The sequence below is a fragment of the Ciona robusta genome, chromosome 5 (assembly GCF_009617815.1).
Source record: "Ciona robusta chromosome 5, ASM961781v2".
NCBI lineage: Eukaryota > Metazoa > Chordata > Ascidiacea > Phlebobranchia > Cionidae > Ciona > Ciona robusta.
Window position 1 is genome coordinate 1,395,471 of NC_143239.1, and position 16,226 is coordinate 1,411,696.

A 16,226-nucleotide genomic window follows, 5' to 3' on the forward strand; every position below is an offset into this window, starting at 1 on the left:
ACACGCCTCCGTCATACTAAGCCATTATTTCGTCACAAAGACCTTGCTTTTGTTGTTTTAACCAAGTGTGCGGTAAAAATTGGTGAAAACGGTTGTATTTTGTGTTTTATGTAGTATAAATATACTTACCTATAAACTTAATATAGTACATTTTATCAGTGAATGGTTTTATTACAATGAAAATGCTGCGTAACAATCGCTTGCATCGTCGTATCCTTGCATTAAAAAAAAAATTAAAAATAATTCGCGCTTATTTTTTCCCTTTAAAAATGTCCCAAAATTGTGAAAATTGGCTCAGGGCCGTTTTCGGCTTGTGCTGTCTTAATTTGCCAGAAACCGCGAAAAAATATCTCGTGAACTCGGCCAGGGTCGCGGGAGAACAGCGGAGAAAAATGTTTCTATCATTCTTTCTCCTGCCGACTGGGAGCACCTGGCAATTGTTATATCGCATGAGCGTGCAAAGGACTGTAAAGTTTCAGTTCAATGGTTGACGATGGCCATGGTTAATGCTTTTTAATGATCGTCAGCTACTTTAGACATGATTCCAAAACTGTAGCAAGCAATGAAAAAATGTAGTATTGTGACAGACAGTGATGTTTATGTCTATCGTGACCTGATAAAAAAAACTATTATTACGGTCATTGTTGGTATCATGTATTGTTATTAGATTGGCAGCGAATTGAATAGAAAATAGAACAGAACAAGTTAAAGCAGAAGTCTCCCGGTTGTAATCATCAAAGTAGTCATCACGTTGCGATAGCGTGTGAGCTTTTTAAGGTTTAAATTCCAAAATCGAACTCGTTTTTCGTGTCTTTAAATATAGACTACCAAAACTGTATTGAGCATGCTTAGAAACAACCCAATATCGTTGACCAAAATAGCGTGTAATTAAAATTTCCCTTTGAAGCAATGCAAGTGACACGTATGTTATTTTAGCCTTAGCAGAAAATTCGTACTAAAACCTTTTTACTGATTTGGCAAAATTCAAACGATGGATTCGTTGGTGTTCGTGCTGGTGGACACAGTGCTGGTGATGAAATACCAAATCCTTTTATTATTAGTAATTGTCTACGCCATAAAACTATTAGCAACGTCACAGTCAAGGCGCTTGAACATTCCTGGTCCTTACCCGTGGCCAGTGATCGGAAATGTGATAGAAATGGGAGGCCAACCTCAGTTTTCACTGACAAACATGGCGAAAAAGTGAGTTTGATTTGACAGCGCTATCGCTATCACTTACATCTTCAAATATACACCACTTGAACGAACAAACAGAGAAATCCATTCAAGTTTTTAGTTGTTTAATCTTTCACGGCAACGCAACCAGTTGTCCTGTTATGGTAACGCAACTTTGAAATAATAAAGTCCAACCTATCGTTCTAAGGAGAGGCCTACAGTATGAAACTTTAAATTTGATGCTAAACCAATATTTATAGGTCCATGTAAATCGTGAATACATTTCGTGCGTAATTCTCTTGAGATATGCATAATCTGGTGACATAACTACGACTGTTGGAATTTTTCCTTTTATGTTGAGTTTTGATTCAGATTGAGATAAAATATTAAGTACTTTGTGTGTTTGGTAAAGCTTGTTATAAACTAATCTTTTTGACTTTCAGGTACGGACCTGTGTATTTGATGAAACTCGGAACTGCTGACGTTCTGGTGCTCAACAATTATGAAGTCATCAAAGAAGCATTATTACGTCAAAGACGCATCTTTGGTGGCCGACCGATATTCGATTCATTTAAGAAAATTTCTCAAGGTCGAGGGGTTGTCTTTAACAGCACAATGACACAGGGAGACGAATGGATGAAACTAAAAATGACAATTGTAAAGCATGTTCACCGTTTTGTATCCTCTGAAGAAACGAAAGGATATGTTGCACACCATGTACAAATGGAAGCCGTGGAACTCGTTCGGATCCTTACCGAAAAGTGCCGAAGTTCCCCGAACGAAGTGATTTTTCCAATCGAGCAGATCAACTTGGCCATTGCGAACGTCGTGTGTGCAATCATGTTTGGGCATCGATACCAACACGGAAACAAGGTACAGCTTACAGCTTGTAAAACATAAATGATTTAATGTGGTCTGACTGGGCTGTGTAAAACCAATATTGACGCCTTCGATAAGCGCAGGTATAGTAGGTTACCTGTTACCGGCAGATACTCCGAGATAGGAAGTATAATACTGATTTTAAGCTTTTAACTCAAGTTGAGACCTATTCGCGTTTCGATAAAAACCAAAAGCACTGACTAAAAAATAGGTGTAGTTAAAAAGACAAATTTGGGTAATAACATTCATACTAAAATACGCTGCCCTTTTCCTAATTTTAAATTAAGTCGCGGAATAGAATGTTGCCGCCTGTGCTGGAGATCACGCGACCCCTAAATTCCGGTCTGTATGCACCACTTATTGCACCTCAATTTCAAACGTTGACCCCATCGAGTTCGTGGTGTCGTGTCTGCATTCGAAGTTTTCGCCCTAATCCCTCGCGGTATGAAAATGACCCCCGCGTCCTTCGTCACAGACGATTAGTTGCGGATGACTCGAAAGCTTCGCCGGCGGCTCCGATGCAATCGCTCCGGCGAGCGCTCGTTTTGTTTGTTTGTGAGGGTATTGTTAGGCCATAAAAGCTCCGTGGTCAGCCAATCGTGGTTCTATTTTTGGCAAGTTTTCGCACAAATCGCGTTCGCGACGGCAAGCTGTTCGCACGCATTTGTAAGAATTAATGCGAACAAAATGGTCGCAATCTCGTCCACGCTCGAATACTAAGCCATCGATCAAAACAATTCAAGTTGATTTGCATGTGATCAATATACATGCTCTAATGCAACTGACCCACAGGAGGTTACTTTTTTCGGTTAACAGCATAGCATATTCCCCCACGTCACGCACTGCTGTTACAAAACCCAAAACACGATCTTTTTTACCTGCACAAAACACCCCAGATCACAGACTTTAGTTGTTGATTCATTTGCACTAAGTTAGCCATTAGGGTGCTTTTGGAATTTAAAACCACATAAAAAAACGGTAAAAGCTAATTGAAGTAGTCCCAAACCCATTCACCCGAGTGGCAAACGAGAGCAGACACGATTATGCTCCAAGCCAATCGTTATATGTCGTTAAGTGAAATCGTGATGAGCTTTTATCACCGCAGCCTAGTCGTTGACTACCGATTTCATTCCCATAGTGGTTTACTGATTTATACCAGCATATAATAAACGCTCTCGCCTGTAACGAATCGTGAAGATCAAAGTTATTAACAACATCTTGGTTCAAGCCTTTGCTAAACTGCTGTTTATGGCATATGATCCTTTCATTAGGACCCCTTTCTAGATCTCGTAATTTGAACCTGCTTTTATACCACATTATAGCTCACGCCATATTAGTATATCCCCATTATTGAGTGGGCCATGGTAAACAATATTTAGAATTCGTTTAAAGCGTTGACATATTTGTATCCAGTTGACGATGTTGGAATTAGAAATATCTTTGTATATTACTCTATTTGTTTCGCTTCCTGTTATCGATTAGCGCTTAGCGTGCACGCTGCAACGGTTAAACAAAAAATCGTGCCGTCTCTGCATTTTAAAGTGATGATTCAAAGAAATTCTCCCAACGAGTAATCTACCGCCACCACCACACCGAGGTCGCATCGATGATTTACTAACCAAGTGAGCACACATCCAAACCAATTGGAAACAATCGCACGCAATCCGGTCGCAAATCGTGAAGTTACAATTAATCAGTCAGTTTAGCGGTTTAGCCGCAATAAACCTTGTCGTTAAGGCCGAGTAATGGCGTGTATCCTCATACCTGCGGTTTCCCGCTCGCGTGCAAGATTTGTACAACATTTCTCGTCAGCTGTCCGAGTTCATTTGTCACGTGATCTACAGCGATCCTCCCCAACAACGGGATGTTACAATTATTCAACCCGATGGCATTCGCTCGAGTTCGTCCGACCTACACTTGTTCGCTACAATGATCTTTCTCGCGTAACAATGCTGCACGCGATAGGTCAAGTAGCGTTGATCAGTGTTTCCCGAAATTGTATTTTGTATTTAAAATTCCGGAAAATGACTTGTACGTTATTAAACAGTCGGAATTTTCCAGAAAAAAAAAAATAAAAAATCGAATTAAAATAGAAACACTGGTCACGTGATCGTTGACCATGGTTAATGTACAAAGTCCACTGAGTTCAATGATGATAGATAATGCGCTTGGCAACACTGGCGACGAACATGCGGGTGCGAATTACCTGTGGAGAACGAAGTCGTGATTGTGGCTTAATAATAAAATATTGACGGTCGAATACCTTCGAAGTGTTTACTTTCCCGGTAAATCGTGAAACGATTTCCATTCGCGACTAAGCAAAGCCAGTTTATTCTCGAAATCGTATTTGCGGCCGCCTGGAGATTATGAGATTATTTACCTATAATAGGCGTGTGTATTATGTAAACAAATCGTTATTGTTTACGTATGGTTTGTCTGTAGAGTGAAAATAACCACGCTGGTGGGAATTCCCCGCGATACCGATATATCTCAGTGTTCGCAGAGTAGAATATGACGTAATAAGCATGCGAATGTGCAAGTCACAATGAATTTGTTGTCTGCATTGCGTCACAGTAAACCGATTGTTCGTGGAAAACTCGGTTAATGGTGTCAACAACCAACACGAAGCAAATGTATCGCGAAACTTGTCTAGTGGTTGCGAGTGCGGAAGTTGGTCAACCTTGCTACTCGTGCGAATGTAATTATCGGAATAATTCAGATTAACGCATCACGTTTAGTGTGTGTCGTCATAATGAAATCACTGTCGGCTGCCAATCGGTATTTTGCATGTAACAACGAATAAGCAGTTCTGTCTTCTAGTTTTGTTTTTTTATTAACGAATACTTAAACGTTATATGATCTCATACATTGTATTGTTACGTAAGAGTGGCCTTTTCAAAACAGCTGAAACAACTTTAACATCACGTGATGGATTGAACAAAATAATTTATTCGCACGCTACCACGTGACTCATAAACGGATTTGTGACGTCAGAATCCGTAATGATTTTCAAGGTTGAACGCGGTGATGTGCAAGATTTAGCTAATTGTCCGCCAAACTTTGGTGTTTTTTGGTGATTTCAACTTTTGATCAAAATCCCTCGATTTTCGCCTCCCGTGAAACATCATAATGGCCATTTACACGTCACAACATCCGCGGAGGAAAATGGGCAAACCGGCTCGCAGCTCGCGACGAAAATAATCGCCTCAAATTATCAGTTCGAAGGCGGACGAAAAAGTAAACGTCACGTCCGTGTTCGACGCTCGCACGCTAACTCGTGAACTCAGGTCGGGGTTACCACGGAACGAAAAGAGTCCAGATCGTGTTTTGATTGTTTACCGTGCATGTGAAGTGTTTGCAGCATATCATATATTTTACACCTGAATTTTATTTTAAGGAATTTCAAGACCTGATCAGTTTGAACGAACAATTTGGAGATGTTATTGGTTCCGGAAGCCAGGTCGACGTCATACCCTGGATGAAGGTGTGTATGAAGTAACAAACTTAAAACGCTGACCACTTGGGAGTTTGAACTCGGCGAGTTCAGAACCAAGTTCTAATCGGGTCTTGTAATGACGTGCATTCTGCACATACTTCCCCAAGCCGCGACTGCCTTTTTCTTTTTCTTTTGTCCACTCTCTCCTACCCTTCTTCTTCGCTTTACTTGTAGACCGAGAGCAAAAGAGAAATGGGGTTATTTTTAACTGAACGCCTAAACGGATGACAGAAGAAACACGTGACCGGTACTCAGTAACGCGTAACGGTATTCACGGGATCTTAGCGTGATTTTTTTATTTATTTTTTCATGTTACGTAAGGGTGGTAACGAACTCACCGCATTTTTGACCCCTACAGAACACGACATGGCGACCACAATCGAAACTTCGTAAAAAAGGTTTTCAACGAATTACACGTTAAGCAACTCCGCCGTAGGGTATTGACCCAATTGGATGATACAAAGTTTACTTTCTTTGCCTTCGTGCGCCACCTAACGAATAGTATTATTAAATTTAAAGTTATACTCTTGGTGTTAAAATAAAACTTTGACCGCTCCTACGTTTTGCGACATTGACATTACAAACGGTTTCGTGTATTGTTTTGGGTTTGTCGCGTCATGGGAGACTTGTTACGTCATAAAAGACATAGCGATGTGCCGAAAGTGCAAGGATTCGAGAATTCCTTCCAGTTCGCCCGAACCCAGATCTGTTGAGTTCGGTCGACCCCGGGTTCGGTATTTAGCGAGACAAACTTTAGCAAAAACTGAGTTTGTTTTATACGGGGAAGGAAATCAAGCTCGTTGTCGGGGCAACCGGTGGTTTGCGTCACGATCACAAACAATGACATTGTTCATCCATATATGATTAGATCTTCTGTAACGGTAGGGTAGAATTTGAAAACAATGATAGGAAAGTACAACCTTGAACGAAGCTACGCGAATGCTTTGTCCTTTTATTCTTCCCCCTTTTTATCTACAGCTCTGCTGTGTTTTTAAATTTTGACTTATAGTGTTCTTTATCTGCGCTTCCCAACTAATCCCTTCAATTTTTAGATTTTTCCGAAGTTTCGAAACGCTCTAAAAGTTTTCGATTTTCTCACAAATCGATTGAACAATTGGATGCGACTCAGGTAAGCAATCTTCACCGTTGTTCATTAACATTCAGTTAACAATCGCTGACTTCCTCTTGATTGATGTAGAACAAAGGAACACAGACTCACATACAAACATGGTGTGATTCGCGACATCGTCGATAGCTTTATCGCAGAGTCAATCGACCACCCGGAACAATCAGCACTTAATGATGACGTAATAATGGCACTGACCACGGACGTGTTCGGGGCTGGACAAGACACGATGTCAACTACTATGCAATGGGTCTTTGTATATATGATGCATTTTAAAGAATGCCAGCGAAAGGTGACTGTTATGGTACAGAATGATTATATTGTAATTCAGTTTTAATGTATATTGGGTTGGGATTTGGCGGTGTACGTTTTTATTTTAGTTCATCGTCCTATATAGGTAGTAATTATTTACAGAATTGTAGAAGGGTGTTTTTTATCCCATTCGGTTTTAAACAAAAACGTTTCATTATGTATAAAAAAAGTATCTTCACGAGTTCTCTCCAAACAGCGTTGTTAGTAAAAACACTATTAGGAAACATAGATATTATGTGCTAACGCTATTTATCTTATACCCTGCATTATCATATATTAGAACCTATATAGTAATGATACGTTTTTCCTGTGTTATTGATTTTTTTGTTGCAAACATATTGTGTTCAAATATATCTTACGCAAATTGAATTTAATAAAAATGACCATATTTTTGCAGATCCATGCCGAACTTGACTCAGTTATCGGCCCCGGAGAACTCCCGCATATCTCTGACCGACGGCGTCTTCCATACTTGGAAGCAGTAATGCACGAAATATTTCGTCATTCGACATTTACGTCCACCACAATACCTCATGTTACCACACAAGATACGGTTTTGGATGGACACTTTATCCCCAAAGGTATCCTTGTGTTCATCAATCAGTTTGGCGCAAACCACGACCCAAACCATTGGGTAGACCCCGATAAGTTTATTCCTGAAAGGTTCCTAGATGGGAAAGGAAATCTTATTTCTCGTCCTCACGATCGCTACCTTCTATTTTCCACTGGAGCAAGGAAGTGCCCTGGAGACGAACTTTCCCGAATGCTGATCCTGCATTTCATGGCAACAATGTTTGCATTGTGTGAAGTTTCATCTGATCCCAAGAAGCCTGCTACACTGGATGCGGTTTATAATCTCTCAATGCGGCCAAAAGAACTGCGGACAATCGTACGCAGTAGAAACTTGCCGTTCCTGAAGAATTCAGTCGCTCAGATGTCCGAAGCCGATTCGCACGTTCTCACAGTTCCTGGCGAAACCACCTCATTTTTAACTTCGCGTGTCGAAAGCACTGTTCCAGATAATCAGGAAAGTCAATTTTCAGATAACGATTTCGAAAAAGTGGATACCAAAATACCGAAACGTAAAGTGTTTTCGAGGCCGACACTGACGCATGACGACATTAACGGGAATAACGTTAGAAAACGTGGGAATCTCCACCAAAGCGCAATGTATAGAATTCAGCTTGCCACATAATTTGTACAGCTATAGTATAAATGGGAATAAAGTAATGTGATGACGTTGTTACAACACATCAGAGGGCGCGTAATGTCACAGAGGAGGTGACAGCGGAGTCGAGATTTTGTTACTATATTAAACTTCTTGCCTTTGGAACCTTTATACCTTTCCTTCTTCATATGCATTGTTGATACACGCACAATGTGTGTTTTATTATGTAGCGTTTACACCACGGTGGGTATAGGATAAGGTGAATATGGCTAGAAAACAAATATAAATACATTAATATTTATTTTGAACACTGCGGTGTAAACGCCTCTTTATTTATACATACTTGGTGAATTGGTGTATTCTACTTATTATGATGAAAAAATCAGTGAAAGAAATATCATATTACAGCATTTTAGAATTTTCCCACTCCGTGATGTTCAGTTCGAAGAATAATTTCTTTTAATTGTTGCTCATTAAAACTAAATAAGCTACCGAGCCTTATCGACTGTTAAATTTTGTCATTTGCTAATGTGTACTGTACTGTCGAAAACGAACCAGATTTAAATTAAATATCTACTGCAATTTAAAACTACATCTTTTCCACATGTTCTTAACAAAGCCGATTGAACACACGCATATGTTGCTTTTAATAAATTATCTTCTGTATCTCCGTTTAATATGTTGAGTAACCAAATCTGTCAGTGATACGTCATCTGTTAGTCTTTCCCAGTGAAAGAAAAACGTGTCCTTAATTGATGACGCAATTAGTAACGAAACGCATTCCGCCGTGAAGCTTGGCCACGTCATCCAGCGCATCTTACGCACGTGACCATAAAACCCTCGCTCATTTGTTGGTTCTTGAGAAATGAAGTTAAATAAAACTCTGGAAATAAAAACAAGGTTGAAGGCTTTACAATTGACATAGTAAAGTAAGCATATATAACAGGCTACATCTTTTAAGTTTTAGCACAAACAGCAATCTCTTCTATTGTCTTTTTTCAGGTTACTGAATTATTTTTCATAAAATGAGACCGAGCTGACTGGAATTTACTTTCCCGAGCAAAGACAAGCAATTTAAATGTGCTGTTATTACAACTTTTGTACTACCTCATACCAACTTACGTTACTTCATCGTCCATATTGATAAAATATGTCCATACGCAGTTAATAAACGGAAATATTGCGAAATAGATGGCAACAGTTGATAGAATATGCAACATTGCTTCTTGAAGGAGGCTGCTGGGAAATCGGGAATACAGAGTTCGAATTCGTGGCTGGGAGCTTGGTTGGTGCCTAAGGTTGCCGATGTGTCTGTATAACAAAAGTTTAGACAACCTTTCGTAAGAGACAAGTAAAAAATGAAAACATCGTTACTTGATACATGCAGTTATTGTTATACAATACACAAAGTAGAACGATTAATTTACCTTTTGCAAAAAATCCCAGTTGTGTGTCTGTTTTGACCACTCCCAAATGGAAAGTCTTCAGTTACATCTCCGCCATCGTCAGAGTCAGTATCGCCGGATGTTTCCTCTTTCCTTTTTCGACGCTGCTGCGTTCCCTTTCTTGGAGGCCTGCCCGTTCTTGGCGAGGGGGCAATATCACTACTGTTACTTGCTTCGCCGCTACGACTGTAGTTCGCTTTCCGACGCGGCATGATAAATTACCAGCAGCATTCAGTTTATATTTTTAAATATGTCTACCTCAGTTCAAACAGCAGCATGGTGACATCATATTGAAAACAGAATCAATTATGATGTAAGATAAGAATGACCAAGTAAGGAAATCATTTTTAATATCGTAGCATTAATTTTAGGCAGCACTGTTTAACTTATTGCATCTTCAATCAAAATGCGGAAAAGCTGCGAACCAGGAGAACAAGAAATCTGCAGGCTATGCAAGAGACACCGGAGGTCGTCACAACTGTGGTCAAATATCGTTTACACTTTTCTTGCTCAAGGTGTTGTCACGCATTTAGCTTTCCTGTTTTGCTATTTTTGCTTCGCATTTGTGGCGGAAGTTACAGATGCATGCCTTCAAGTAAACGGCAAGCAAGCTATAACGGATATATGTAGCCGGTGGGCAAGTTCTAATTCAATTTTTGCAAAAATTCTTTTGGAAAGTCAAAACTTATCTAAAAGTCATGGTTTACCAGTACAGGTAGTTATCGGATTGATCGCAAAAGATATTATGTTTATATGGACACAAAATTCCGAAGGACGAGTGGGAAGGCGCGTTTCCAAGAAAAGGTAAAATACGTATTTACAAAGCTAGTATATATGCAATCTCGCCGTCAGCACCGACTCGTTGTTCGTATATAGTTCGATTTGCTGTATTTAATTGGACAAAAAGTATAGTGACGTTAGTTTATTTAACCCAGTAATGTAATGAATTGTTTTGATTTGCATATAGAAAAACAACCGTTAACGGAAATATAAAGCTATACTCTGTGATTTTCAAACTTTAATAAGACAACGTTAACATAAGGGATTACATAACCACCATACATGGTGTGCTATTTTAAACACAAGTGTTTGTAATCTAGCGTATAGCCTTCAATTCATATTTTTTACTTTACAGAACCAAACGGACCGTTAGAAAAAGATGGCACAACAAACTGCTGAAACATCTTATACGAGTTTTAAACAACATAAAAGCGGTGTTGTACAGTAGATATTTTAAGAATCCCTTTTATTTAAAGTCGAAATACAGAACCAGTAAAACAGGTGGGTTTAAGGATGTTTGTTTATTATACATTCGTATAGGATCCGGATTAATCAGTGTTGTTGAAAAAGTGCATCAGTTTTATAGTCTTCAGACAGCAATGCAACATTACATAATTATTTTGATAAATCTGTATCTGTTTTTACATTTTAGGAATTTCTGGCTATGGTCGAAACCGTCAAAGCAAACGTACTCGCTTGAAGTCGCTAAGATACGTTGACAACGAATATGACGCTTCAGCATCCGAAACTGGTGTGTATATTGATCCCAACAACAGCTTTTGCACTTGCAAGTTTAGATTCGTTTGATAAAAGTTATGAGAATATAGCTGACAATTCTATAAAAAAACTAAATGCCACTGTAAGTAAATTATATTCGATTTCGCTAGAATCACTTCGGACGAATACTGAGTTCGCCCCATCTTCGACAACAGTACAGAAGTATGGTCGTCTTTACCATCATGCCATTAGACCGCAATCAATAGAGCTTTTAGATTTTCCTCTGACTCGTACTCCACCATCCAGCAGCCAAAATTATACTGCCACTATGCTGCCACCTAGCGGGATCGAAGATACATTTGACAAAACCAAACGTTGGTTGAATGACGACTCACCAATTATCGTTGATGATGTTCCGCATGAGGGGGCTAGCATATGTCAATCATCAGTCAAGCGTGGCACTATTTACTCATCTATGACAAAGCGACCAATCAGACGTCGTAGTCGTACTGACGAAATAACAATCGAGGAAGCGCGATCTCGCGGAATTACGACGCAATATTTAAGACCAATAAGAAGCCGTGGGCGTGTTGCGTCAAATAATAAAGCACACAGATAGTAAAATACTTCGTGTTCCTCGCTCGCTGCGTTTCGGATGACTGAATTGCGACACGTTCAAAAGAAAAACACTAATAAAACTCAAATATCCAAAACAGTGGTGAATACTGGCGCACTGAGGCTACAGCGAACCAAATTAACAGCTGTCGACACAAGCAAGCATTGTATTTTTAGCAAAATGTAAAACCTTTTCATAAACATAAAAATATATGAAAGACCTCTATGTTGAGGTGAAGAATCAACAAAACATCATACAAGGAAGATTTTCATCCTTCATCAGCAATTTCTTCTTGCTCTTCTGATTTCATCAGTTCCTCTTGCCTCCTCTGCTCATAGAGGTCCTCTGCCTCTACTCGTTCATCTTCCGTGTATTCATCTTTATCCAGTCTCTCTAATTTACGAAGAACGATGAGGACTTCCATGCGGTAACCATCTTCTTCCAAGCAGGGGTTATCTAGTGAAAATACAATTTGTTACATGTCACATGTGTTGGATTATTTCCATATTTTAACCACCGGAAATCAGTAGGGATGACTTTAGTTTAGGTTGAACTTAATTAAAACAAGAAAGCAATCTATTTATACTTAGTTGGTAGGGTAAAGTGGTATATTGTCCAATAAAAATCTGTAGTAGGTCATGGTCATTAGAACATACATATTTTGTTACCCAATACCTGCATTGCTGCATATGAGTTACCATGGAAGTAACTTTGCGAATGAATGTATTATGCAGGTTTTTTTATGTTGGTCAAGAGTTTGGACAACTAATAAAGGATCACTAATGTCATACATAGAAAAATGCGTTCTCTGGTCTATAGGCAAGTGCTAAACTTCTATATGTTTTAACCTTACCAGACACAATCGTCAATGAACCGTGGTATTACTGTAGACTGAGTACAATGGGTAATATTATTATTGATATTTATTTCTTTATTTGCAGACATTTTTTTTAATCACCGGGGTAATAGGCTACTTCTTGCCTACATCCTAGATCCTTGAAACGTCATGCTATGGGCCCCATTCATATTTAAAAAAACAATTAAACCACTGTAGAAAATATTAGACTTACCATTTAAAACCAGTGCTCTCAGCATTGGAAGAGCTACCATCTTTTTAAGTTCTTTTAAATCTGAGACGTTGTTTGCCCTGCAATAGTGTTGTATAGATATGCATTAAATGTTCTACTGCTTCTATCGTTAGTAAGTTATGGGCAAACTAATGTAAATACAGATGCATTACATTACAATGCTAGAAAATATCTCACAGGTGGTAACATTAAGGTTCCGCTATTGTAATAGAGTATATTACTGCACATAAAATAATACGCCCATTATTACATACCTTAAATTAATATATTGTAACTTCTTCATGTTTTCAGTAAAACCATCCAACTTGTCAATTTGATTATCTCTTAAATGAAGAATCATTAGGTTTTCAAGTTTATCCAAATCTTCCACTTGTTTCAGTGAATTTCCTGCCTGAATATTAAGTATAATGATGATATTATATTAACTATCATGTATTATTAGGTTCCTTAATAAACTTGGTATTTTATATTATGAATGAATGATATTTACACTTGTTCATTATGGTAAGCCAGGACAACAACAGTTGTTATAACATGGGTACTCTAAACCACACACCTTGTACTTGCTCAGTTACCACATATGTTACTTTGTGGTAAATTATTCAGTTTTTTCCTATGGCCGAGAATTTAGCCACCTGATTAGTGACCAATGTCTTTTAATTTATTACCCAAAGACGTCTTGCTCTACAATGATATAAGCAACATACAATAAGCAAAAATGTGACATACCAAGTAGAGATTTTTAAGATTTGGTAAATATATTCCAGCAGTTGTTGTCAGTTTATTTCCTCGCAGTTCTAAGGTTGTGAGGTTGGTAAGAAACTTGGGATTTAAGCCACTTACTAAAGTTATCAAGTTGCCTGTGAAATGATGGGATTATTAACAAAGGTAATCTAGTCCACCTAATCAGTGTAAGTCTGCTTGGTCTAGCACTATGTCTACTAGTTTTACCAAATTTGCAAGACCCAATCTGAAACTAGTTAACAGGGTGCTGAACAAAGCATGCTTGCATTAAATAAAGGAGTAATACTGGTAATAACTGCAAATTCCTAAATATACTTACTATTTAAATTGAGTTGTTCAAGCAAAGGATGTTCAACTCCTTCAGTGCTTGTTATCTTATTACCGGACAAATTCATTATCTAAAAAATAAGAAACATGTTAATTAAATGAACAGGTTTATTATATAGGTTTCACTCGGCATGATGCATTGATACCGCCTGCACAAGTTTGATACAGATCAGCTGTGAACAAAACTAAATGTTTACCTACATTCGGCGCCGTGGCATAGTGGTTAGGGCGCCTGCCTGTAACCCAGAGGTAATGGGTTCAAGGCTTGACGCTGCTACCATTGTGGGCGTATGTGTCCTTGGGCAAGACACTTAACGGCAATTGCTCCAACCCAGTGGTCACTAATGGGTTGTCTAAATTATCAACCATACATAAAAAATAAACATACATGGTAACTCGTAAGCTAGCACGAGGTGTTAAACCGGTGTTATAACGACTGTCATTTTCCAGCCACGCGAGGATAAAGTAAGTTACATTAAACTACATTAAATGTTGGATTACATTGTACTTTTCAAGAACTACCTGTAAGTAAGGCAACGGATCCAGTTTTGCAGTTTTCAGGTTGTTTTTGTCGGCTTTTAATGTTAGTAAATGTGTGAGATTGTTCAAAGGTGAAATATCTTCAAGCAGGTTTCCTGAGACATCCACATAACGTACGTGGATAAACTTCCGCAGTAACTCAATGTCTGTTAAGTCTCTGTGAAAAAAACATAAAATAATGAAAATACGAGTTAATTTTGTTGTCTAAATATTAATGCACCGTATGGTGTGTGTAACAATGACGTTTACACATAATGCTGGCTTTGTTTTCTGATAGTTGCTATATTATGGAAGTGTTTTGAAATTATTACAATAAAATTGAAACTTTTATAAATGTGCACTACTTCAAAAATAAATTTTAGAAAAGAAAATTAGTTAAATGTTGGAGAAGTAATCCATTAGTAAAATATTTAAAAGAAATCAACACGCACCTTTCATGGGCATCCAGTCTAACATAAGCATGAGCGAGCCCATTACCAATCTTACAAAGCAGATTTAAGCATTCTGGGACCATTTCTTGTACTAGAGGGTTTTCAGGCAATTTCTGAAATGAAGTTACAAATTTCTGTTACATGATAAAAGGAGAAACTTTTCTGTTACATGATAAAAGGAGAGAAAGTCAATAGATGTAACATTGGTGACTTGACACACAATTGAAACAGGAGTGACAGAGACAGACTGTGTTTTAGAATTCCAGTTTTACACATTTATCTTAAAACAGATTCTACCCTGTCGTTTAAAGTGTCTATACAAAAAAGCAGGACCGAGGTATCACATAGGTATGCAGTATTCAACACATTATTAATTGAAGTTTTCCATGTTTTTACTATGAATGTAACTGCACATTTACAATGTCACCTTATATTTTGTTAAAATAATTAAAAATGTAAAGCCTATATATAACATAACGCCAGTGTTGTCTATAATTTGTAACGTCCTGAGAGAATCTACTTAGAAAACTCACTCCCGCTTCAGTGATAACGCCTGCGTCTTCTTCTTCTTCCTCTCCAACATCGTCTTCAAAATCAGATCCTTCAGACATTTCTTACAAAAGGGCTTCTGCGACTAACTATGTTATAAAAACAAATTTACATCAGGTATTTTTATTCTTTTTAACGCAGTTAGAATGTCGTAAAATTATGTATTCAATTTTCTAAAGTTACTGCTAATCACGGTTCAAATTATTGTCCTGTGGTCTTAACAAATTGTACGTTCACAACTTTGGTGTTTTAACTGAAAATTGAGTTTTCCCGTTTGGTTCGTTTCATAGCAACCGCACTATTAGATGTAATCCGACCAAGTGACAACCAACGTCAACGACTGCACTGCGAAGAGAAACATAGATTGATTTGTTTATTGAGATTAGTTTACTAAACCATCGTGTTCACATTGTAAACTGGTCCTAGTTTGCTAAATGTAATGCCACCTTTACTGCATGATTGTACTTCATTTATATACGTCCGAAAGGAAGAAATAATTTTTTTTTTTAAGTTGTCAACAGTGGTCAACTTGGTGAGCAAACTAAAGCTTAACCAAACAAATTAAGTTTCCCAACGTTCTCAAAGCAGCTTTGGGTTGTGTTCATACTTACTCTCGTTGTTTTAGGCCACCTAAGCGAGAACGTGCATTTATACACGCTAACGGCCAAACGAAGCATCGTTATTTCTCAAATGAGAAAATAAATTAATAAAACCACAGTCCGTATATAAACATATGCTTATATACAGACTCTGGATGACACATACTAACCCTCAGGTGCAAGGCGACAGTTGTGTGGGTGTAAGCAATTGCAATTATTAAATCATCATTAAA

At 38.2% G+C, this 16,226-nt stretch overlaps 4 protein-coding genes across 4 annotated transcripts; 2 read left to right on the plus strand and 2 right to left on the minus strand.

Annotated features, from left to right (window-relative positions):
* Window positions 1–886: 886 nt before the first annotated feature.
* On the plus strand, window positions 887–8,403 carry LOC149735385 (cytochrome P450 1A1-like). The gene is made up of 6 exons (XM_089877830.1): window positions 887–1,203; window positions 1,620–2,049; window positions 5,453–5,539; window positions 6,604–6,680; window positions 6,750–6,969; window positions 7,387–8,403. The coding sequence occupies exons 1-6, from the start codon at window positions 992–994 to the stop codon at window positions 8,182–8,184; spliced, it is 1,824 nt and encodes a 607-aa protein (XP_089733956.1). The 5' UTR covers window positions 887–991; the 3' UTR covers window positions 8,185–8,403.
* Window positions 8,404–8,450: 47 nt separating this feature from the next.
* LOC149735386 (uncharacterized) lies at window positions 8,451–9,891 on the minus strand. Its single transcript, XM_089877854.1, has 3 exons — window positions 9,585–9,891; window positions 9,280–9,468; window positions 8,451–9,040 (listed from the first exon to the last, which is right to left on the minus strand). Exons 1-3 carry the CDS (start codon window positions 9,812–9,814, stop codon window positions 8,812–8,814), a joined length of 648 nt encoding a protein of 215 aa, XP_089733980.1. The 5' UTR covers window positions 9,815–9,891; the 3' UTR covers window positions 8,451–8,811.
* On the plus strand, window positions 9,880–11,723 carry LOC149735387 (uncharacterized). Its single transcript, XM_089877848.1, has 4 exons — window positions 9,880–10,406; window positions 10,738–10,883; window positions 11,035–11,133; window positions 11,270–11,723. The coding sequence occupies exons 1-4, from the start codon at window positions 10,009–10,011 to the stop codon at window positions 11,716–11,718; spliced, it is 1,092 nt and encodes a 363-aa protein (XP_089733974.1). The 5' UTR covers window positions 9,880–10,008; the 3' UTR covers window positions 11,719–11,723.
* Window positions 11,724–11,863: 140 nt separating this feature from the next.
* LOC149735388 (leucine-rich repeat-containing protein 23-like) lies at window positions 11,864–15,638 on the minus strand. Its single transcript, XM_089877851.1, has 8 exons — window positions 15,379–15,638; window positions 14,846–14,958; window positions 14,397–14,571; window positions 13,867–13,945; window positions 13,533–13,663; window positions 13,058–13,194; window positions 12,786–12,862; window positions 11,864–12,171 (listed from the first exon to the last, which is right to left on the minus strand). Exons 1-8 carry the CDS (start codon window positions 15,454–15,456, stop codon window positions 11,984–11,986), a joined length of 978 nt encoding a protein of 325 aa, XP_089733977.1. The 5' UTR covers window positions 15,457–15,638; the 3' UTR covers window positions 11,864–11,983.
* Window positions 15,639–16,226: the final 588 nt, after the last annotated feature.